The sequence below is a fragment of the Crinia signifera genome, chromosome 4, assembly GCF_055691185.1.
Source record: "Crinia signifera chromosome 4, ASM5569118v1, whole genome shotgun sequence".
Taxonomy (NCBI): Eukaryota; Metazoa; Chordata; class Amphibia; order Anura; family Myobatrachidae; genus Crinia; species Crinia signifera.
In genome coordinates, this window is record NC_139220.1 from 96,065,822 (window position 1) to 96,091,405 (window position 25,584).

Here is a 25,584-nt window from a genome sequence, read left to right on the forward strand (position 1 = left end):
TATAATGTGTCAATGAGTGATGAATACACCTGTGTCCCAGCTTGGTGATCTAGAAAACGTGAACTGTTAGTAGCTCTCGAGGACTGGAGTTGGCTACCACTGTTTTATAGTATGCAAACAGTATTTACAAGATATTTTACTTTTGTTTGTAATTGCACAAACGTGAATAGCACAAATCGCACATGTTCGTAATCGCACCAGGGATAGTACAAATCACACATATTTAGGATCGAACAGTGACAGTACTGCGCCTTACATCCCGACATGACCAGGAGGGACACCTTGCTCTGTTTCTGGACTTCCCTCTTCATTTATGATTACCATCACCTGTGGTGAGACACCTTTCTTGTCCATTAACCTGTTTAGAACAGGTGATAGCAATAATTAATTAAAATGAAAGACCAGACATAGAGCATTCTGTCCCTCCTGGAGAAGGTCACGTTGGGAGGTATGCTGCACTAATACCATACTTGTGACATTTTCCTCCTGTGCTTCAGAAGATAGTGAGAGTAAGGGCGGTATTCAATGACTTTTATCGCCAGTCACGGTGATACTGTTTTTAGATTCGCCATCAATTTGCCGGCTTTTTTGCGGCGTTTCGCCATGCATGGGGATTCGCCGGGACTCGCCGAGTCACTCTATTCAACGTGGCTGAGATTTGCCGCCCCTAACGGCGAATCTCAGCCAATCCGGCGTATCCCTAAACAGCTCCATTACTGTAGTCAGTGTTTAAGAAATTGCAGTGAAATGCAAAAAAAATGCAAATTACCCTGAAAAAACTATTCCAATACAGCAGACCAGTGGCGGAACTTGTGAGTGGTCGGCCCAGGGGCAAAAATACAATTTGGGCCCCACAACAGTGGGTGACAGAGGTACAAGCTGCTGGTCTAGGCAGTAAAGGGCCCCTTAGTCCTCAGGGGCCCCGGTGCAATGCACCTGCTGCACCAATGGTAGTTCCGCCTCTGCAGCAGACTGCAAAAGCTGTGTAATCTCCTCAAAGGCCAAACGAAGGAGTGAGGTGGGGAGGAGATTCATGGGTAATTGAGGTGAATCATGGGTAATAACAATGCATTGTGGGAGAAAAAAAAAATACCAGAAAAAATTAAATATATATTTATATAGCACTTCTACAACCATAAAATCACACAAGGGCAGCAAATAATATTAGATTACACTTGCAGAGTTAAATTGAACACTTAAAACCAATTATTTCAGAAGTTCATATAAAAGTTCACCATAAAAAGATGACGAGGGAAACTCGATGAAGAACGGCGATAAGAATCAAGAAATAAATTCGCCAACTTCTCATTGAATACACTATTGGCGAATCATGGCGAATCCCGGCGAATCCCAATGAAAAATCCTATTGACAAAGCCCGGCGATTTGCAGCGAATAACATATGGCGAATTGTCCTTCATTTGCCGGTCGCCATCGGCGAATATAGCTCATTGAATAGGGTGATTCGCTTTTGGAGCTCCAAAAATCGCCGACACATGAAAAAATCACAGATTCGCCATAAAACTTGGCGAAACTGCCTCATTGAATACCGCCCTAAAGGTGCCCATACACTAGTAAGATTTATCTTCAGATCTGGCTGGTTGGAACAAAAACATGGTTATGGATGAGTGACAGTTTGTAAGTTTCCAGCATTTCCAAGCAAATGGTCAACTCTCATTTTCTCTCTTCCATAACCATGTTTTTGTTCCAACCAGCCAGATCTGAAGATAAATCTGCGTGTGCATGGCCACCTTAAGTAAAAGGGTTGGGATCTTTCCTGCAATTTGCAGAGGGCAGAGCCATAGTGATGATTAGCATTCATTCTAGAACAGTGTGGTCTGTATTTCAACACTGATGTGAACCAGAACTGTGCTAGCAGCACCACAGCAGAGAAAAACACCCCAGGCAGGAAAGAGATGCTGCAAGGTTTTTTGAAAGAAGCATGGTGCTAGAATGAACACTAGTGATGCAATTCACATAAATTGCATCATTAGAAGTTGTCAGTATGTAAAAGGATAAAGGGCCAGATGTACTAAGCTTCAAGAAGTGATCAAAAGGAGAGTGATAAACAACCAACCAATCAGCTCCTATCATGTTACAGACTTGGTTTAAAAAATGACAGGTAGGAGCTGATTGGCTGGTTGTTTATCACCTTCCACTTCTATCACTGATACCATGTTCTCATTCCGTCCCTGCAAAAACCCGGGTTTTTATTGCCAGGTTTTTGGCAGGGCACAGAGCAACTCAGCTCTACAGACTCACTTCATACTGCACCTTTGACTTGGGAAATTCTAGTGTCTGCCCCATTCACACTGCTTCCACTGGTCTGCCTGCCAACAAGTGTGTGGAATCTAATGCTGTGTACACACGGGTCTATATGATTGCTGGGGATATATTGCTAGCAATATATCCCCAGCAATCATATTGCTAGTGTCTCCTTTTCATCAGCGATGAAAAGGAGACACTGCTACAGGGCGGAGGCGGAGCGCAGCAGCAGGTGACGGGAGGAGGGAGGGAGCAGCGTCGCAGGGCATGGGAGAACAGCGCTGATTTCTCCGGCGCTGACCTCCTGCCCGGCGATTGCTGGGGGAAGCCGCTGGTCGCAGGAGCATGCTCCTGCGACCAGCGACCATGAAGGGCTGGCCGCGGGAGCGCGCTCCCAGCCATCTATCGCTGAGCGACCATTTTGCCAGCGATTTCATACATAATTGCACCCGTGTGTACGCACCTTTAGAGTAACTTTGATTGGCTGTTGAAAAAGTATCTTTGATTGACTGTTTAAAAAGCAGCTTTGAGCAATGCATTGAGCTTGCTTGTTTGCATCTTGTGAGAAAAACCCGGGTCTAGCCTGTTTACACCGCCATACACCCATGTATTACACAGGAATAACCCTGCAAAAAACCTGTGTATAATACCGTGTTCTCACTGCGAGTGAGAAATACACAGCTTTTACCCGGCATTTTGGACTGCAGGGAAGGACCCCCGTTCTCACCGCAAGGCAAATTCCCGGGTGAAGAAGTTCTACCCGGTAATTTGCCTTTTAACACAGGTTTTTATGCAGTGAGAACGGGTCAACCCATGTCTCCATACCCGGATCTCAACCACGGGTAAAAGAAGGGTTTTACCCTTGTATGAGATGCAAAAAAACAGTGTTAAACGGCAAATTTCTGGGTCGACATGCTAGACCCAGGAATTTGCCTACAGTGAGAACGGGGTATAATTCCCAGGGCATTACACCTGGGAATTTCACTCACACCCGTTCACAAGAAATTACTGCTTGCCCTGGCAAAAACCTGGGTTTTTGCGGCAGTGAGAACGGGGTATTATGTGACCCTTATACTGTTTTAAAAATCTTGGAGAACTCTCTCAAATTTGGGAGTCTTTTGGACCATAAAGTTTTCAATAATACCCCGTTCTCACTGCCGCAAAAACCCGGGTATTTCCCTGGGCAAGTTGAAAATTCCCGTGTTCTGTCTCAGTGTGAAAGGGTCTTTGTGAAATTCCCGGGTGTTATGCCCCTGCAATTACACCCGGGTTTATTGCAGGTTTTTTTTCTGGGTAATACACGGGTGTATGGCAGTGTGAACAGCACAGACCCAGGTTTTTCACACAAAAACGAGCTCATTGGGGGATGTAATCATGTGATATGTGACATTATCTTTAGCCAGCCAATAAAAGCTGCTTTTAAACAGCCTATCACAGCAATTTGTACAAATTTCCCAACACCCAATCAAAGCTGCTATTCCATTCCACACACTTGTTGGAAGGCAGACCATGGAAAGCAGTGTGAAAGGGGCAGACCCGGGAAATTCCCGGGTCTGAGGTGCAGTGTGAAGGGGGTCTGTTGAGCTGACAAGCTTTGTGCCTCCCCAAAAATCCGGCAAGAAAAAACGGGATTTTGCAGGGGCGGCAAAGAGAACATGGTATAAATTTCTCATTGCAAATTTTTGGCCCATAGCACACTTACACCATTCTGTAATCTTATCACAGTGAGATATTTTACACATTACGTGTGTTATTATAGTAAATCACCAGGATTTGTAATTACACAATGGCATTTACCGGAACAAGATCAACAATGTCCCCAACATTTTTGTTATGCAGACAATGCAGCAGAACTGGTTGTGTAAGTCCCGTTGACTGAGTACAAGTAGGAAGACATTTATTACCTTGCTTGCAGAAACACAGGTGAATCATGCAAATATAATCCTGTATCAGTCCTTATCTGACAATGGCTGCTAATAGGAGAGTCAGCATCCTGAAGCATATAACGAGCGGGAGGTAAGAACTAGAAAACAAACATTTATATATGACAGATATAATTTAATTTATTATAAATAATACAAGCATGACTGGCATGTATACAGTGTATTGGCCTCCCCTGTTGAATACAGCGGTAGCTGTTGATACTGAACATCTAACCATCATGATCTAACTGGTAGCCTTATTTGGAGTGTGTTTTTGTGTTTTCATGATTGATAAAGTAACAACAGAATTTGAGAGTTGATACAGGTAATCTGGCCTTTACATGTGGTTTACCTGGTGGTATAGATAGATATTAGCATTTTGTTCATTAAGTGATCTTTGTTCAGTCAGATATGACCTCAAAGTACATTGTCTAAGAAAGTCACATGGTCATGAAGCAATGCCGGGGGTAATGTGTAGGCTAATTGTAATATCCTCCATTTTATACTCTTGCCAAAATCTATGATAGATGTATAGTGTGGGGTGAGGGAAGGGGGAAGTGTATGTGGTTATTTCTATTGTTCTGTTTGTTTCATTTAATACGTAAATGTAATTTAAGTGAATTTCTGTCTATTCCTTTACATGTTGATTCTTCATTATTTCTGAATTGTTGGTCCGTAAATTGTGGTGGAGTTATGGGGCCTACACCAGGGTTGCCGACTTTCAAAAAATCCTCTCCAGGAGAAGCCCGGAGAGGAATATTGCATTACGAGTTTTGGGGGCGGGGCTTAACAGTGACACCATTAAGCCCCTCCCCCATTATGGCCAATAGCCGAAATAACTGATATCCATGGAGGGGGCGGGGCTAAAATGTCACGATCGTGCCGTTTTAGCTCCGCCCCCTCCCCTGAGACCCGCGGATTGCGGCATTTAAAGGCCGCGATCGGGGGGGGCCTCAGTGGGGGTCCCCCTGATTCTGGGAGGGTTGCCCACCCTTCTGGGGGCCGGGAGGAAGGACCCGATTTTCGGGAGACTCCCGCAAATTCCGGGAGGGTCGGCAACCCTGGCCTACTCACATATCGATTATGGGGTATTTTCGAAAGGATCCTCCATTTATCAAGCAATATTTGCGGTTAAATCCCCGAAAACATCAGTTTTCGGGAGTTCACCGCAAATATTTAGTATCCCCCAAATGTATTAAAGGGGTACCGCAGCAGGGATCTCCGATCCCTGCTGCGATCCTCCCTGCAGCGCCGCCGGCCGCATCCCTCATGGGTTTCTATGGGGGAAGCGAAGCTGCCCGATGTATCAACATCGGGCAGCCCGGCATCGCACCCCATGGCTATCACCATTGTAATGTGGCGATAGCCCATTGTAGCCTATGGCTACACTTCGCACTGCCCGAGCAGGGCAGTGCGGTAAGAGGGGTCGGCGGGGGTCAGCGCATAACCGCGCATGCATTGACCTCCCGGCTTGCGGGTTAGGGCTTCGCAGGGACGGGCTCCTATCGGATTTAACCGCAAATATTGCTTGATAAATGGGAGATCCTTTCGAAAATACCCCATAATCGCTATGTGTGTAGGCCCCATAACTCCACCACAAGTTTACTCACCATCTCTTCTGTGGCGCTGCCTTCTGCTGCTCGTCCGCTCTCTCTCTGCTGCTCCCGCGGCTGCCCCATGCTGTGTTGCTGCTGCAGCCAGCGATACCCCTCTATGTCCAACATGCGCAGTCACTGGTTTTCTCCAGGCAGGGGAAAAAATGGGAGAATCCTATATATTCCCAGGATACCGGAAGAAAGGACCAAAAAACGGGAAACTCCCGCTAAATGCGGGAGGGTCGGCAACCCTGTCATGGGCATTGCGGTGTTATATAGTATGCAATAGGCATCATGTGTGGGCTTATGTGTAATTGTAATTACAAAGTTCACTAAAATGTGCAATGGGCATTATGGTGTGTGGTATAATGTTGGTCTGTGTCCACTTTTCACTGCGCAGGAGCCTCACCTACTACAAATTGGGGGGGCACGAAACATGCCCTTGCTCCGTGCGCCGTGGCACCTAGCTACACCACTGCTGCCAGAGTAAAGTGAGATAAAGTGTGCGATAAGCCTGTGAAAATGTCACATTCCTGTGATTATCTGCAAATCCATTTTCCATCAAATGATTTTCCTAGTGTTTGCAGCCTGTGCATAGCCCAGAATTTACAGTACTCTGCTGCTGAGATAGAAACAGTGGGATTGGGCCAGAGCTGACATCACAGTTTGTGACTGTTACTTATAGGCCAGTGCTCTGAACTTGCCCCCCCAAGCTAAAAGTTGCCAGCCAGCGGCGTAACTATAGCACCGCAGACCCCACCACCGTGGGGGGGGGGGCACCGGGGGCTGCGGTGCTATAGTTACACCCCCCCCCCCCCCCAATCCCCTGCAGACTTACCTATTTCGCTGGTCCCGGCGGCTCTGTTCTTCTGCTGAGGACCACCACAAAATGGCCGCCCCCATATAGCACACAGTTCTCTGAAACTATCTGCTGAACGGGGGCGGCCATTTTGTGGTGGTCCTCAGCAGAAGAACGGAGCTGCCGGGACCAGCGAGATAGGTAAGGCTGTGGGGGTTTTGGGGGGGAAGGGGTTTGCAGGGGCGGCGTGCTTGGCAGGGCGGCGGCGGTGGGGTACTTGGCCTAACGGCGGGGGGGGGGGGGGGGGCGCCCAAAACGTAGCTACGCCACTGTTGCCAGCCAGCCCCTGGATGTGGACAAGTAATTTTGTTTCTGTGCAGAGTGAATACTGGTTGCTTTATTTTTTACATTGCAATTTAGATTTCAGTTAAAAAACACCCCACCCAGTGAATAATTGCTGCTCCCCCCCCCCCATCCCCCCTAAATATACCCTTGTTTAAACCTATTCTTACTAACTGTAAAATGTGGAAAATTAGGTTCTTATCAAGTCAATATGCAACTTCCAATTTAAAATTTAAACTTAATAATGGCTTCATTCAATAATCGTTGCCATTGCCATCGATGGTTGCCATAGATGGCAATTCTGCAACTGGCCACCGATAGTGCTTAACTATGCAATGGATGACCATCGATATGTAAAAATATCGATGGTCATCCATTGTATTTCATTGATCGTCTTGTGGGCCAATCAAAACAGGAGGCAGGGCTTCGTGGGTGTAGGGGGTGGAGCTATGCTCAGTATCCCGGCACTTTGAAAAAAAAAAGCAGCAAAACATTGTTTTGCTATTCCATCGATGGAGGGAAACATCGGCAATGAACCATCAACGATTTCTAATCATCAATGGTCGATGGCCAACCCTACCATAAGGTATGAGCTGCCACTAATTTTAATTTATCCGAAAATGGTTCAAATGTACCAAAAACAACCTTTAGTAAATATGCTCCTAGCTGTTTTATAAATAAATGTTCCTTTGTAGGACACACCACTGTGCTGTCTACACAACACTGTCATCCTCAGTCATCAGTGTCTCATACCCCTTTCACACCACACAAATAACCTTAGTCCAATCCCGGTTGTTCCCGGGTCGACCTGGGTCTCTGTTTGGTGTGAAAGCGCCATTTGGAAAAACTTGAATCCAGTAACCCGGCATTCTGACCCGGGTTAAAAGGTTTTCAGTTTGGACCTGGGTTGCTGGGCAGCGTAAATGGCTTACGGTCGTATTATCGACCACACTTAGGTCGACAGTCATTAGGTGACACCATTGGGTCGACAGGCAGGAAGGTCGACAGGGTTCTAGGTCAACATGGTTGAAGGTCGACAGGTGTCTAGATAGACAGGGGACAAAGTTGACATGGTTTTAGGTCGACCAAGTGTTAGGTCGACATGGGTTATGTCACGAGGTCGACATGGGTTTTTTCACTGTTTTTGAGCTGACATGCTGACAGGTGGTATTTCATGCCCTACCATCCACTAGGGAGTGGTGGGAGAATAAAATAGTGTGCCGAGCACAGCGAGGCACCGTGCCCGTAGCATTGCGAGCGAAGCGGTTCACTGCAAACAGTGTCCACATCAACTGTGTCGACATTCGGGTAAAAAAAAACAGTGAAAAAACCCATGTCAACCTTGCGACCATTCAACACAACCCATGTCGACCTAACGCTATGTTGACCTAAAACCATGTTGACATTGTCCCCTGTCGGCATAACCACCTGTCGACCTTCAACCATGTTGACCTTCCTGTCTGTCGACCCAACGGTGTCGACCTAAAGACTGTCGACGTTAGTGTGGTCGATAAAATGATCCACACCCAGCGTAAACGAGTAACAGGTCGAACGACCTGAGTCCCATTTACACTATAGGGGGAGGCAGAGTCAGATCCAAGATCTGCAACCTCTCAACGATACACCGCTTCTCTGCGACCATGTGACAGCAGCGACCCGGCTTATGGTCAGATCGCTGAAGGAACCTTAACCTCACAAATGCTGGGTCGCTCCTGGGACGGACTCGTGTCCAAATCCCGGCATTTGCATTGTGAAAGGAGTATTATACGGTATAATATACCCCTTTTACACTAAAAATCCTGAATCCGACCCAGCATTTGGATGAAGGATCCAAGCCAGGTTGGATTCGGGATTTACACCATTTACACTGGGGTGCCCATCCGCAGTGTAGACGGAGGCGGCGCTTGGAGATTACATAATTTCCAAGCTCTGGGACCGCGGCCATCCCCGCCGGGACCGCTGATCGTCATGCTGGGGGCAGCCCAGCACCAAAGTAAACTTCTGGGCTGCCCCCAGCCCCCCTTCAGCCGTAGTCCAGGAGGTGAATGGATGCCGCACACAGGCATCCATTCACCTCCTACACTGCCGCCGCTGTCTGCAGAGTATAGCAGGTTCCACATCCCCCATTGATGTAAATAGGAGCCGGGTCAGATGACCTGGCATACCCATTTACACCGCCGCTGACCCACCGAAACGGCGTGTCCCATTTACACCGCCGCTGACCCGGGTCTGACCCGCTGAAGACACACGGTTATTTTGCGGTGGTGTAAAAGAGGTATTAGTGTGAGCACCTTCAGTCGTACTATGTAGGAAACTCCCCGAGGCTATATTTATGCAGTGTGAATATCTATCTTTTTAGGTGGAACTGCCGTAGGATAGATAGATGAGACTATTTATGTATACAGTATATATATGTACAGTACATGCATGTTAGTCCTAGCAGCTGCAGCAGGCCGAACGTTATGTCTAGGCTCCGTGTGAATGTTCTTAAAATTTCACTATGGAATGTAAGCCTACATGGAAATTGTAATGCTTTTTATATGTAATCATCAACTTCTCATTAATAAAATGTATATATACGACAGGTGCGGGCAGTCCGCTCCATGCTCAGTGATAATAATAACAGTGTAATTAGCAGAGGCTCAGGCGACAGCAGCAGCAGGTCCCGGTAAGCTCCTCCCCCCCGTCAGGCGGCGTCAGATGTACTACGGGACGGGTCGGGAGCACTCGCTGGCAGGAGGAGGCCGCCTTGTCCCCAGTGCATGGACGCGCAGCTATGGCAGAAGGTTGTTCTTAACCTTTGCAGCCAGCTGGGGGGAGCCGGGCCTGCCGCTACCGGGGAATGTCAGCTGAGCCTGAGCTGCGTGCAGGTAACAGGGGGGTGGGGGAAGATGCCGTGTTATTAGCAGATCAGGGAGCCAGGCAGCATACCCCGCCCCCCGCACCTGTGTATGGGGCTGCCCCGGGCTGTGAGTGGACGCCGGTCAGTGCGGGGACAGCTGAGGGGTCTCCTCCTGCTATCTATCTATCTGCCGGTCACGGTGACAGGACAGCAGCCTGCGCTGCAGGGAGCGGGGACACATTGTGGCAGCAGGTGCCTGGTTTTCTGGCTGCATACGGTATATACCGACTGCACATATGTTATATACTGACTGCACATATATTATACTCGGTACTATTTTTCTATAATTATAGCTTAGAAACCTCTAGGTCTGGGGGTGGAGCTATTTAAAAAAAACATAATAATATATAGATAGAAATTGTGTGTGTATGTATATGGGGGAAAAATGGTACTTCCTCATCTTTGCGGACACCGCTTTTGCTATGGAACTTATGTAGCGTATGGCGAGCCACAAGGGTTATTTTGGGGGTCCACGCCACCATTTACTACCTTAAGTAAAGTTGTGCGTATAAGGAATTTTAAAATAAAACTTATGGAAAGTACCCAGCTCTTAATTATGTCATATGTAATAAGAGTCAGTTCTGCGGAAAAATAGCACTAGTTATACTGACTGTAAGTGCTGCAAGTTACGTTGACTGTGATGCTGCTACATTATCTAGGCTGGATCTATGTTAGGAATGTGTAAATGATACATTGGACTATTGTAAGATAAAGACCAACTTACTCTACTTAAGTGCCCCATACACTCTAGATGAGAAATAAAGACATTGGGCTCTTCTGAGTGATATCTTTTACATTCTCATCTAGTGTGTATATTCAATATCGTTAATGATGTGCGCTCCAGCGCATCGATAAAGACCCCACCCGCCGGTCTGCTGAACATGTAGGTCAATGACCTGCATGCTCAGCTGGTCCTGGTGACATTGCCTAATGGTATTGTTTACCAATATCGTTCAGTGTCTACATTCAATATAGATTGACCATTGATAGGTAACTATATAGACGGTGCACAAAAGTAGAAAAAAAACAAGCTTTAAAACATGTCCTGTACATCACACAGGAAAGGGTTTTTCTACTGGATGATTAGTAAATATTAAAAATCAGGGACATGGCCACAATCAAAATATACCAGGAGCAGATTTTTGAAACCCCTGTACTTTGGTGCGTTACTGTAATGTCTTTGCTTCATAACATGCATATATGAGTTTGCTGTGGCCACTTTGTAAAGTTTATACTTCACCAATAAAGCTCTTGTGGGCCGATTTATTATCGCAACGCAATCGGGGCTTTATGTTTGGTAGTGTACATTGGGGGTATGTATGAAAGCACAGTCGCAGAGACAGGCTTAGGGACAGAAGAAGCAGACTGAGACACCTCTGAAATAGTTGTGACACACATGCATTTGTGTTGCCAGTGCCACCCCCCCCATTACCTCCCACAAACTCTCACTGTGGGGTTTATTTACTAAGATGCTAGTTCTATTGAAAATGGGATGTTGCTATGGTCAACCAATCAGATTCTGTCTATTATATTATATCTAGAAGGTGCTAAATATATCAAAAGTAGATGCTGATTGGTTGCTATGGGCAACATCCCATCTTCAATAGAACTCCCATCGTAGTAAATATTGACTGTCAATATGTATCTAAAGCCTCATTGTAACCTCTGTTACAGTTTTGTACACAGTGCGACGACAATGCATATGCAACTCAAAAACACCCTTTAACCATCAATATTGTGTCTGCTTTCAAGACATATTCTTCTTAATAGAAAATCATTTAATACACCATCATTAAAAAGAGCGACCATCCTGCCCTAGCATGCAAAAAGTTGTCAAGCTATCACAAGTTAGACACAGTTAGGCAATACATTTATTTATTGGACTTCTAACCATAACAAGGACGGAACTGGTTGGGATCATTTGGTCTACAGCATGATGGTCGACATGGGAAAAAGTTAGACATGGTTCTTTTTCGACACCATTAGGTCGACATGGGAAAAAGGTAGACATGGTTCTAGTTTTGCACAAAAGCACGGAATTAATAGGAACAATTCATTATATACATTCAAAGTAGGATAAAAAAGGCTATGGAGTGTCACCTAATACTGGTATACACTAATTCATGCGTCCTCAAACTGCGGCCCTCCAGATGTTGTAAAACTACAAATCCCAGCATGCCTTGCCACAGTTTTTTATAGCAAAACTGTGGCAAGGCATGCTGGGATTTGTAGTTTCACAACATCTGGAGGGCTGCAGTTTGAGAACCCATGCACTAACTAGACAAACAAACATAAAACATAAAAGTCCTCTGGGGCCTGATTCGGTACCTGGTATCAGGACAAATGGTGTAATGAATAGTCCAGAGTAATCCCCAACTGGGTGAAAAAAATCCTGCAATTAGGGTGACAGCTATGACAGCTGGTATCAGGGTCTTGGAGAAATGGAAGGGATTTACCTAGCATCCAGATACTCACTGACCACAAAAAATGCGTGGTGCCTAAAACCTCCTTTTATGACATGCAATCATATTATTGTATACCTAATATTACATGAAAAAATCGCATCGCACGGCACTAAAATGGCCCATGCGATGTGATGCGATTTCCCTACGCAGAATAGCCCACTAAGCAAATCGCTTAGTGGGCGCCATTCTAGGAAACAACTAACGAAAAATCTACTGTGCAGCCAAGGAAATCTCAAATTCGATACAGTAAATCGAATGTGTACAATGTACCATGAATGTAAACATACCTCCCAACTTTTGGCTTGAAGAAATAGGGACACTCGCGCCCGAAAAGGGGGCGGGGCGTATGCAAATGAGGGCGCGGCTTATGCTAATTAGCCGCGACCTCATTTTCATACGAGAATAGATGCTGTGCGCATGCGCACAGCGTCTATTCTACTAGATTGGGGGGTCTCCCAACTGCCACCCCCCGCAGCGGGACAATGCCTGCCGCGGGTGGGACAGAGGGACAGGACCCGAAAATCGGCACTGTCCCTCTAAAATCGTGACAGTTGGGAGGTATGTGTAAATCGAATTCGACATCTAATGCAAATGTACAGATTTAATGCCAAATTGAATGTACAGATCTAATGCCAGATCTAATAGAAAATCGAATCTAACATCGAATCTAAACCAAAACGAAGTGTGTGTACATAGCTTTACACAGAGACACAACTTCCCATCTATAAACAGATTATAACATCCCACACTTTTGCATACAAAATAATATGGTATTTAGTGATGTAAGCCTCATTTAGGAACATATACATTTACTGCAGGTTCCATCAGCACCAGTTATTTATCATTTGCATGTTCTATGCATTTCTTGCCCATGAACAGAAATGGTCATCCGTATTTCCCAAACCTTGTAAGCTGAAGATATTTTTGTGAAATACAATTATAAAAAAAAGAAGCATTTTATAAAAATTAATATGTAATGTAACTCATTTGGCATTCTGATACTTAATGTGCAGTGAAGAATTGTAATATTATATCAATGAGGGCATTTGTTCATGTTTTGGAAAGTGTGGGTTTTATTCATTGAGTGGGTGGTTTGTAGGATGTCAATGTCCCGTTTGTTTTTACATGGTATTGCGTAACAATGTCTTGTTGTTGTGATGACTCAGAATCATAAGACTTTATTGTGGGATGGAAACAAGCAAAGTGACAAGCAGTACCAGTTATTTCCTCAGCCCTACCTGCTATAAAAGTTCTAGTATATAGGTAAATACTGTACTTCTAATGGAGGTAATGAGTGCACTGTATCTATTACATTCCAACTAAATGTATCGTGGCAGATAGTTTCAAACCTCTTAAATGGGCTGTACGGATGGTGTAATTGTTAGCATTACTGCCTCAAAGCGCTGAGGTCATAGGTTCAATTCCCACCATGGCTCTAACTGTGCAGAGTTTGTATATTCTCCCCGTACTTGAGTGGGTTTACTCCGAGTACTCCGGTTTCCTCCCACAATCCAAAAATATATTGGTAGGCTAATTGGCTCCAAACAAATTAACCCTAGAATGTCTGTGTGTACATGTGGTAGGGAATATAGATTGTAAAAGCTCCACTGGGGCAGGCAGTACTACAGGGAATTTTTGGCATCAGTATGCCCCAGTGGAGCTCAGGAGCTCACAGTCCAAGTTACCTGTCACAGTTATACGTGCTTTTTTTGTGGGGGGGGGGGGGGGGGGGGGGAATATAATGCCGTATAATGGTTACCATATATACTCGAGTATAAGTCGACCCAAATATAAGCCGAGGCACCTAATTTTACCACAAAAAACTGGGAAAACTTATTGACTCGAGTATAAGCCTAGGGTGGGAAATGCAGCAGCTACTGGTAACTGGTAAACCGCATATGTATGGGAAATGCTAACGCAACACTTGCAGTAACAGTGCGTACACGCAGCATGTATATTAAGAGCCCTAACACAGGCTGCTCTATGCATCCCCTGCATGTTACATGATTTATTTAATTAATGTGCTCATAACCAGACAAACCTTTTTTTATGTGAAAAAATATCTCTGATGTACTCTGCTGCTGTATGTTAGCAGGCACGTGTCTCTTCCCCCTTACACTGAGCTGCTGCTGTGGTGTGCCACCTACTAGGAGCTAATATTGTCCCTCCTCCTCCCCTGGTGAGCTGGCTCCACTTGAAGATTTATAACTCACTATACCACCACTATATAATTTCCACATAGGGGCCGAGATCTCCCTCATGTCACAAGCACTGTTGCACGGTATTCATTTTTGTTCCAGTTTTGCACCTCACGTTATCACATCCCCCTGCCTAGCAACCCCCAAATCACAGACCAAAGATAAATCCACACGGTCCCATTAACACTCATCACTTGATCATTAATCTAAGCAAATCCCAATGATTGCTTTCCTAACAACTATTCCCACGTATCTGTATTAATTTCACGGGTTAAAAATTGCTCACATTCCACTTATTATTATTATTATTATTATTATTATTATTATTATTATTATATTTCTCTCAACTAACTCTGGCACCTGTATCCAGTTTATTAACAGCCACACGCTGGGTGTGGACATTACTATTACAAATTTTTCCTTTCAAATCAACCGGTCAATTTGGCGCATCAATATAACCATCTAAGTTCCATATGACTATATCTGCCTAAGGCACGATCCAATCTCATATGCATATATATACATGTATATTCCTAATAAAACACAAGACAAGCCTATTAAAGGATTAAGCATCACTCATTGAAATCAATACAGCTCCATTAATATCCGATAGGTCCAAAAGGCTGTCCATCAAAATGAGAGAGAATAAAGTAAGGGCAACTGCCCCATCCAAAATGGCACTGCAGGAAGAAGCCCCATAGGCAAAACACGTGTCCAGTCCAAAGTTCCAGCCTCTCACTCCTCCGGCCGTCAATACCACATCAGCGGCAACCCACGGCTCCTACACGCCGCCACCAACACGCTCACCAGCGAGCTCCGGCTCTGCCAACCAGTGAGCCTGACATCCTGAAGTCACCGCGTCCAGCTCCGGCACACAGCATCCGGCGGGTCATATCTCCGTCTTTGCGAACAGCTGTGCGGTTAGCCAGCATCGGGACTATCGATCTCCTCACGTCAGCCGCTAACTTAGGCAGCGGCAGCAGGTCAGACAAGCGCTCCCTCACTGCGGCAAGCAGCTGGGTAGCGCCCCCAATATCTGTAGCCATTTGTGCTTAAATTGTGTCTATTTCATCTCTGCGGCACGCTCCTTATGCTTTCTTTGAATATATTGCCGCAAACTGGATATGCACCATTGGTAATTATACCTTTAAAATCCGCAACCACACAGTGTGTGGCTATATTCAAATGGTGCACACATCGCTTGTGATTATATCTCTAACTCTGCAACCAATAAACATGCAACTGTCATAGATTGGTGATCATACATAGTTGCCAGCAAATTGTATCTTACGCAAACTCAAATGTATCCAGTGAAATATTAGAGCTTTGTTCATTACGATGCTGACCCTCTTTTTCAGTTGTTAAAGTATCCAGTGACAGCTCATTCTCAAACCAATACGTGTTGTTACAGTTATACCCTTTTTTTTAGTTTTTGAGATACTCAATAATAACTTAGTTGCAATCTAGGTAGATTTAAGAACTAATTACCCACAAGTGTAGCCCCAAGCCTTTATTTTCAGCATCAATGCGATTCACCTGTTGCGCCTGGTGAGTGATCCCCTCTTGCAGCCTAACAGGCTAAATTTGATAAGATACCAAACCCCAATATATTGCCACCATACCCCACTGGTCTGCCCAAACCCTCTCCGAACTTGGAAGCCAAGCAGTGGAGGGCCAGGACAGTACCCAGGTGGGAGACCCCCGGGGAAGCCCAGGTGTGGCAACATTAGAATAAGGGGTAGGAGCCGCCGTATCAAATAACACCTGTAATAATGACTGCCAGAGTGAGTGTTTATTAAAGAATATTAATCATATACAGAGGCTGTGAAACTTTTTTTCTCCCCATGCAACCAATTTAGGTGTATTACCGGACGCTATTAAGCATAATATTGCTCGCATTAAGGGGAACTGAATCATTTCACTGCCTATTATCACTGGTAATTGTACCTCTGATAACAACAGTGCTCAAATGACATATTAAATGTGTGACCAATCTGCGAATATTCCTTGAACTAAACCAGTCCAAGGATCACACTACATTTTTAATATTTCAAATATAAAATAATTCTTTGTGCCACCTTATTTTAAATAAAGTCTAAATAAAAGTTATGTATTAATTATCAAACCTAATCATTAACAAAGGAGTGCGCCCAAAAAGCGTTTTTGTCTTTCTTTGTCGGTCTCTTTTTCTGACAAAAAAAACCCCAGTGTCTTCCCCAGCGCTTTGCCTGCCCCCTTCTCGGACATGCTGGCTGCCTGTCACTCTCCGGGCAGGCTAGAAATTACAGACAGCCGCAAGAGATCCAATGAGAGCCAGGGGAGGGGAGACGCCAGTCTAGTGACCTGAGCCGCACAAGATCCAATGGGAGCCAGGGGAGGGGAGACGCCAGTCTAGTGACCTGAGCCGCACTAGATAACAGACAGCCGCAAGACCCAATGGGAGGCTCAGCATCTCCCTCCCCTGGCACCGAGTCCCGTGGCTGTCTGTTACCTAGTGCGGCTTAGTAACATGGAGACAGCCAGTCGACCAACTGCAGGGGATGTTAACACTATCGGCGCTGAGCTTCCGGTAGCCAGGGAAGCGACGGTCATCACACGCTGGGCAGTGTCAGGTCTTAGATTTCATATGCGCTGAGCCTCCCGCTGGGCACAGAGGATGCCGCTGTGCAGCGCTGGGGTGCTAACAGGTAACACACTACTGCCCCAGAACCAGTATAAGCCCAAAAATGGGCTGAAAAACTCAGCTTATACTCGAGTATATACGGTATGGTTATGTTACCTGTCATCTTTATTTTGAGAAAGCATGGCTTTCCCAGAAGTCTAGAGAACGCTAGCATCATCAAGCTACTCATCTCATGGATAATTTGGTAAAAAAAAAAGGAGAGGGCTTTGGTACATTGGGGAATGTTTAGGCCCATAAGGGTCAACCACACAACCCCAAAAAAACGAGTGACACACTATCTCACATATTTATTATGATACAGTTTTTCATCTACAGATAAAGCTATCTTTATAGTGGAAGATACAGTAGCATACAGTATTGACTTCTGAAGGACTGTGGACTTATGAGACCACTAAAAAACAATTATTAGTGAGGTCACATGAACATTGGTTGTACAGTGCTTAAGTGACATAACTGGGTTTTTTATTATAACAATTTATATAGATCCACCATAAAATGCATTACTCTAGAGAGAATATGTAAATATGGTATAATTCATGAGCCCCCATCGCGCTGATGCATACAGTCGTAAATCCTTGCCACACAAACATAAAGGCACATTTTAGTCATTAGTAAATTACTAATCTGCCAGAATGGTACTATAAACTGTGAAACAGTTGACATTATCGCTCATGGAGCGAATTGTAGTAGTATAGTAGTATGTACCCTGCTTAAGTCATTTATGATTTTTTTTATGAGAGGAGTCGTGGTGGTGGTGGTGGTGGTGAGGAGGTCCACTAACTCTTTGAGATTATAGACCATTTATTGTGAAGTGATTCAAATTGAACAAATGCTGTTATATAAATGCTGGAATATAATAAATGCTGTTATGACTTTATGGTGGGGTTGTATAGTGCAGTGTTAAACTGAGCTAAAATGGCAGTTCTGTTCTTTCCACAGTTCTTTTCTTGCACAGTTTGAATTAAGTGCCTATGATAAAACACAAGTTATAGTTTATGGGACCAACTGTATTTAGTAAATAAATAAGTGTAGAGAAATGTGCTATAATTTATAGCAAAAATATCTGGCAGTTTGCGATGCAGTTTACATGACAAAACTAAATGTCTACTTGCTTGTATACTCTAGAACAGTGGTTCCCAACCCTGGTCCTCAAGTACCCCCAACAGTGCCTGTTTTCCAGGTCACCCGGCAGGTGCACTCATTATTCAGGCACATTTGAAAAGATCCACAGGTGGAGCTAATTATAGCACTTGTGATTCTGTGTGGAGACCTGCAAAACATGCACTGTTGGGGGTACTTGAGGACCAGGGTTGGGAACCACTGCTCTAGAACAAACAACTCAAATATGAGTCTGCTCTGGTAAAGGTGAAGGTTATGCTTGTCCGTGCATTTAGGGTGTGACACTAAAGATATTGATGAACCCAGGGCAAGTAATCATATCAATTAACTCCATCATATGCTCTGCATTGTATGGCTCAATGTGAATCTTTTTAACTGTATAATAGCAGTATTTCATCAAATCCTCTTTTGTCCTCTGGTAAAATTTAGCCTAGTATTGTGGTTTATAAAAAATTTTTAGAATGAGACAAAGGATGAGAAATCTCTTAGGCCTTTAGATTAGTTTAAGGCCAGGTGTAAGATAAAATTTTTACTGAGTTTACCAACATTGGAGAGACAGAAAGATGGACAGTGCGCAAAATTTTAGAGGCCACGTCCCCATTTTCGCCACTGTGGGGGCCTGGTCAGCGGCTCTGTGAGCTGCTAGTCATGCCCCCAGTCCCTCTGGCTGCAGGAATAGACGCTGTGTGCATGCGCCCAGCATCTATTCACGGATGACGGGGGGACTCCCAGCTGTTTAATTGGATATTTCTAAGGTGGCATAATGGGCCTTATTCTAGTTCACTATTTCTGACAAAATCCTTCTTAGATGGACAAAACCATGTGTACTGCAGGTGGGGCAGATGTAAAATGTGCAGAGAGAGTTAGATTTGGGTGGGGTTTTACTACAAAGTGAGATCTATATTTCAGAGTAAAAATAAAGCAGTCAGTATTTACCCTGCACAGAAACAAAATAACTCACCCAAATCTAATTCTCTCTGCACATTTTACATCTGCCCCACCTGCAGTGCACATGGTTTTGTCCATCTAAGAAGGATTTTGTCAGAAAGAGTGAACTAGAATGAGGCCCAATGTTACACTGCACATACACTGAGTTTTGCAAATGATGATCATTGCGTGCAAATATAACAATCTTTTGTATTGTCTCATCCATACCATTGCAGATGCCCACACTTTATACAATGCTCTCTTACAATCACAGGTCTGCTGCTTTTGCACAGAACACGCTTCCTGGTATAGCTCATTCGCCACCCAGTACCCAGAGCTTTCCAGAACATCAAATTGCATATAATGAAGATCATATTTATGAAACCTCTCTAGATGACGATGGGTATATAGAGGTCATATTTGTAAGTGACAGTGAAGATCAGTTGGCTCGTGATTCACCAATCACTAGGTAAGTAAAATATTAGATTTAGAAGATTTAGAAGCGTTTAGATAAATAGTGTGTCTTTACTTTCTGATTAAAGTACTGCTAAACCTAAAACTTTTATATTTTAAAATATTACTCCTGAATGACAGCTGAAGCTCACCCTACATCATTTATAAAGTGTCCTGATGAGATCTGATGCCAATCAATAAGCTGAGACTAGTATATTCAGTTACTAGTGACACCTAGTATATAGAGTTTATCTGTGCCATTAGGTCTGCCACGCAGTCAGTGATTCTGTGTGTGTTCTTTTAGAGAAATGTTTTCCTTACCTGACCGTCTGCTACAGAGGGGTAAAATAAGATATGGAAGACCTATCCATCATCTCTATAAGACTCAGCTAGTCATTTCTCCTTCAGCCAGCAGGGGACACTGAAATGTAGACTTTACAGTGGGTATAGAAGTGTAGTAACTGGGAGCGGGCACTTTAAATATTTTGAGTAATGTGTCACCTTCTCCCCTCTATACCCCTCCCCAACTCAGTCCTAGGTTAGTACCTGCAGGAGCTGGTGACATATTTGGCTTCTCCTGTGAGGCAATGTTATTTAGCTAAGGATTCTTCTAGCTGCAAGAGGAGGACAGTGCATCGGCTGCTCTGCCTGTCCACACTGGGGGGCTGTCGGCGAAGACCCCTTTGGCGCAGGGGTCTCCGCCTCTGAGACCACTGTCTCTGAAATTTCTGGATGCCGCTGCCTGCAGTGCACCTCGCAGACCCAAGCTTTGACTGCACTGGCACCATGGCACCTTGTGAGTATGGACAGGGTACCCGGTTAGCAGGATGCCCTGCGTTAAAAATACGGTCAGTAATAGAAAAATGACATTTGAAAAAGGGGTGGAGCTAGACTCTGGGGGCCACTTCCCCCTGCTTCCCAGCAGCAACAGCGCATCAGAGTGCCGGTAGTCATCTTTAATCATTACATGTGATATGCCTGCTCCCGAGCACAACACATCGCAAAGTACAAAAAGAATGTGCAGCCCGTACTTTTTGTACTAGATCGCATCTAGTTCAAAATGCTTTCGTAGCGTATCGCATGCGTTTTGAACTAAATGTGATGCAATCTAGTACAAAACACAGAGCACATTGCACCGTGTGTGCGCACCTTAACTCCTCCTGGCACTTGATTTGTCTGGAATAAAAGAGATGCCGGACCATCTGGAGCAGATAATCGATGTTGTACCTGTAATATTAATGAGTGACTTCTGTAAAGCCATGTCTGGGCTCAAGGTTTAAAGCAGGGGTCTTCAACCCATGGCCCGCGGGCCACGAGTGGCCCGCGGAGCTGATCTCAGTGGCCCCTTGCCCGCCGGCCCGCCATGCGCAGGATTTTTTTTTTTTAAGTAAAAGAAAATGCTGCCGAGGGAGGCAGTATAATGGAGTCCCCTTGGGTGCCGCCTACCCGATTTCCATTGGCTGCAGGCAGGGCAGAGGAGTTTATCCAGCGCGGCTGAGGGAGGAGGAGGCACGTCTGGTCACGAGCTGGGGAGTTGGGACCCGGCGAAGCTGCGGGAGGAGGAGACGCAGCTGGCGGGAGCAGGGGACCCGGCACTGGAACTGCAGGAGGAGGAGGCACAGCTGGCGGAGGGGACCCGGCGAAACTGCAGGAGGAGGCATGGATGGTGGAAGCAGGTGACCCGTCAAAGCTGCAGGATGAGGAGGTACATCTGGCGGGAGCAGGGGACCTGGCAAAGCTGCAGGCATTACTGGGGGCATTGTGTGTGGGGCATTACTGGGGGCATTGTGTGTGAGGGGCACTGCTGGGGCATTGTGTGTGAGGGGCACTGCTGGGGCATTGTGTGTGAGGGGCACTGCTGGGGCATTGTGTGTGAGGGGCACTGCTGGGGCATTGTGTGAGGGGCACTGCTGGGGCATTGTGTGAGGGGCACTGCTGGAGCATTGTGTGAGGGGCACTGCTGGGGCATTGTGTGTGAGGGGCACTGCTGGGGCATTGTGTGTGAGGGGCACTGCTGGGGAATTGTGTGTGAGGGGCATTGCTGGGGCATTGTGTGTGAGGGGCACTGCTGGGGCATTGTGTGAGGGGCACTGCTGGGGCATTGTGTGAGGGGCACTGCTGGGGCATTAGGTGAGGGGCACTGCTATGGCATCATATGTATAAGCAGGAGTACTGCTGGCATTATGGTCTGTGGCATAATGGGCATCAGTGTGGGGCATAATGTGCAATGGGCATAATTTTGTGTGGATTAATGTGTAAGGGGCATCACGGTGCGGCAAAATGTGTAATGGGCATTATGGTGTATGATATAATGTACAACAGGTATTACGGTGTGTGGCATAATGTCTAATGGACACTATGGTGTGATGCACAATGTGTAATGGGCATTACGGATAAACAGTGTAACAGTGTATATTGATTTAAGTAGCCTTTCATTGTTTGGGTTTGATCTGTGAGGCATACTATTTTACTGTGTGGGCCTTCATGTTTATATGTCATTGTGCAGCCTTCAGTCAACTTAAGCGTGTGAGGACAACGACCATTCCTGCGGTAACCAATGTCTGGCCATGCAGGTTGCAAAAAAGGTGTCGGGTAATTGTTTTCCTGCTAGTTCACACTCGTTATAATTAGACCACGCCCCTTATAATTAGGTCACACCCATTTTTGGGAGCGCGCCTACGGCGCGTGCAATTTATTCAATATCAAATTATAAATGGGCGGGGGGGGGGGGGGGGGGGGCACATATTTTACTGTTTGCACTGGAACCCAAATTGGCTGCTGATAACTATTAGGGTGTGTGTGTGTGTGTGTGTGTGTGTGTGTGTGGTGTTATGTGCTGAGTATGGGCGGCTGTGCCAACTATCTATGAAGGACTGTGCTGACGTTATAGGGGAGCTGTGATTCTATGGGGCTGTCCGAAATTCCGTAGGCGATTTTAGTGGCCCTCGGGCTTCACTGGATTTTTTTAGGTGGCCCACGCTGTCTTAAAGGTTGAAGACCCCTGGTTTAAAGCATAGTACCCAGTAAAGCATGTTCTATTTGCATGATGATCAATTATAAACATGTCAGCAATATATATTAGAAGACTAGGTACAGGAAGCTGCTATAGTTACACAATTTATGACATATTGAAGTATAGTTCCTTCACATTGCTAACTGTGATTCACATTCTCACACAACAAGCAACATTTTAGTCTGATTGAAGCTTGTTTCTCTACCTTGCTAAGTATATTGTGCTCTGATATCTGTCAATGTAGTCCAATTGTATGTTTGTTTATTACATTTCTTATATAGCGCAGCATATTCCCTGATATCTGTTACTAAACTCACATTTTACGTATTTTAGATAGTGTATTAACTGTAGCATTGCTTCTCATGTAGGTTCTCTGAATCCATGGATAACACTCCCAAAGAAGGAAATAAGCCACTGTCTCCAAATGGATCACATTCCCTACAAAAAAGTTATCCTGCCCAAATTGGTTACACACCATATAATAGGCCGCGTGTCGAAGGCAGGTCCAGCAATGTGGACACACAACCAATGGGAAGCAGCATGCAATATGAAAACCTTCCCCAGACAGGAGAGCCTCTATATGAGGATGTGCCAGAATCCTCTAGCATAACCAATCCAGCAGAAGAACTGATTACTACAGCAAATCTCCCCCAGATAGCGGAGCCTCTGTATGAGGATGTGCCGGGATCCACTAGGATAACCAATCCAGCAGTAGAGGAACTGATTACTACAGAATCATCCTTTGTTCAGTCACTGCATCTGCTCACTTCTCAGATTCAGCCCAAACTACAGCAGGTATCCTAAACTTGCTACAATCATTGCATATACAGACGCTTCTGTCATGGGGCCTAGGTCAGAGTGTTTGCGCTATGTTTTAGCGTCAAAAGTGGCAGGCGCGTCATGGGCATTCTTGGAGATATATGTTGACACGTCTGTACACTGTTGCAGAGAACCATAAATTAAAAGAATCCCTTTTAGAGGAAAACATCAAATAGCTATGCAGCCAAAGTAGATAAAAAATAAAATCTATGTTTATTGTAATTTAAAACCTATTATGGGGCAAAAGTAACAAAGACGAGATGTTGAGGGAACAGGAACAATGGATGGACCAATAAATAGTAAATGGATAGGAAAAGAAAGCTCTTCACATAAGGCATCAGAAAGTAGGACCTTATTCTGGTTGACCTGCAAGGCTGTGAAGACCTTGCGAGTCCACCGACCATCAAATGATTTCTATAGCACTCGCAGACCGAAGACACCTCTGTGGTGTCTTCGGTCTGCAGGAGCACTATGCAGAAAGCAAGCGAGCAGCTGACATCCGCTGGGCTTTCCCATAGGTGCGACCGCTCTCCCCCGCCCGCAGTGCTGTGTGCGAGCGGCCGCATAACGGTTTATGCCCATGCACAGTCCACTGCCCCCCTGTGCGAACAAGCAGGGGAGCGAATGGACCAGAATAAGGTCCATTATGTATAGATAGGTCAGTATATGAAGCATATAAGTTGTAAGAGCCTGGGGTGTCATTCAGACCTGATCGCACGACTGCTAATTTTTGGTGTCCAGCGATTGGATATACGCTGCTCCGTGCAAGCCTGCCAATTGCTTAGCACGGATTGCAAAAATATCGCAGCTGTTCTAAAAGCTGCAAATGCATTTGAAAGCCGGTCACCATCAAATTATTTTTCTCCCCAGAGTGTGCAGTCTGTGCATAGCCCAGGACTTATGTTGGGTACGCACAGAACGATCGTGCAATGATTTCTTTGAAATCGTATGACATGCCCAAATCGTTCTGATGTGTACTCAGCATTACTCAGCAGCTGCTATACAAACAGGCTGATTGGCATGGGAGCTGTTGTCACACGACTTCCCCTCAAACACCTGGGCATGCCTGTGTTTCCCCCGACACTCCCAGAAAATGGCCATTTACCAATCCCAAACTCCAGCTTTCTGTCAATCAAATGACCAGCAAAAAAGTAGTAGGATTTTATAGCAGGAGGGCCTCCAGCATTTGTTCTCTAGGCCATACGTCTGTGCAATCTATCGATAATTACCTGGTATGCAAATACGCAGCTGTCCGATCAGGTCTGAATCAGGCACCTTGTATAGGAAGGGAAGACATAGCAGTGCTTATATGGGGAAATTTGTCCGGCAACCATATCCGGAAACATGCTGTCATTGATGAGATAGTCAGTCAGGATTGACTGCATGTACAGACAACAGAGGGGGTTGATAATGACCCGCGGGAGTGTGCATCATTAACAATATAGTTCATGCGCATTTTAAGATATTCTAATAAATATTGATAACTATATCGTTATAGTGCATATCATTTTAAAATATTGTCTATTGCGTATCCAGCCTTAGATTCAAGATCACCGAATATGATCAAACCAAATACTGGGAAACTGATTGGTCATGAATACTGTTGCTAGGTTTAAACATTTAAATCTGCTAAACTTTGTAATATTATTTATTATCGTTTATTTATATGGCGCCACAAGGGTTCTGCAGTGACTAACAGAATACATAAATGAGAAAAAGCAAGAAAATGACTACTTCTAGTACAAGGCAATTTAGGACAAGTACATCTTAAATAAAAAGTGTTGCATTAGGTGACAGGACACTAAAATATTTATTAGGGTGGCAGAGAACTAGGGTTCGGTACCATTAAAAGCCGAATAGAGTAAATAAAGTCTAATTTTGCATACACATTGGGCCTTATTTAGGTCTGTTCTTTCAGACACCTTCGTTCGCAAGGGGTCCAGTGGTGGGCATATGGGCATGCACAGGGTCATTTCTACGCATGTGCATACGCTGGGTGCATGCGGCCATGGTGAACAGGGAGTTCGCTGGGCGCTCGCACCCAAGTGTGCGGTGTAGGGCGGCGTCCTGGAGCATTTGCATAT

The 25,584-nt window shown here is 45.1% G+C and overlaps 1 protein-coding gene and 1 pseudogene across 5 annotated transcripts in view; both read left to right on the forward strand.

Moving 5' to 3' along the window:
• Positions 1 to 9,592: 9,592 nt before the first annotated feature.
• ARHGEF37 (Rho guanine nucleotide exchange factor 37) overlaps positions 9,593 to 25,584 on the forward strand; it is a 70,102-nt gene continuing 54,110 nt past the window's right edge. For 2 of the 5 annotated variants that reach the window (XM_083182017.1, XM_083182018.1), the window contains exons 1-3: positions 9,858 to 10,015; positions 19,490 to 19,684; positions 23,050 to 23,476. In XM_083182017.1, coding sequence (XP_083038143.1) covers positions 9,873 to 10,015; positions 19,490 to 19,684; positions 23,050 to 23,476 — 765 coding nt within the window. In that variant the 5' untranslated portion in view covers positions 9,858 to 9,872. Of the gene's footprint in view, positions 9,792 to 9,857; positions 10,041 to 19,489; positions 19,685 to 23,049; positions 23,477 to 25,584 lie in introns of those variants that run through there. The other 3 variants (XM_083182019.1, XM_083182020.1, XM_083182021.1) reach the window with 3 other exon arrangements.
• LOC146076149 (5S ribosomal RNA) lies at positions 16,095 to 16,213 on the forward strand (annotated as a pseudogene).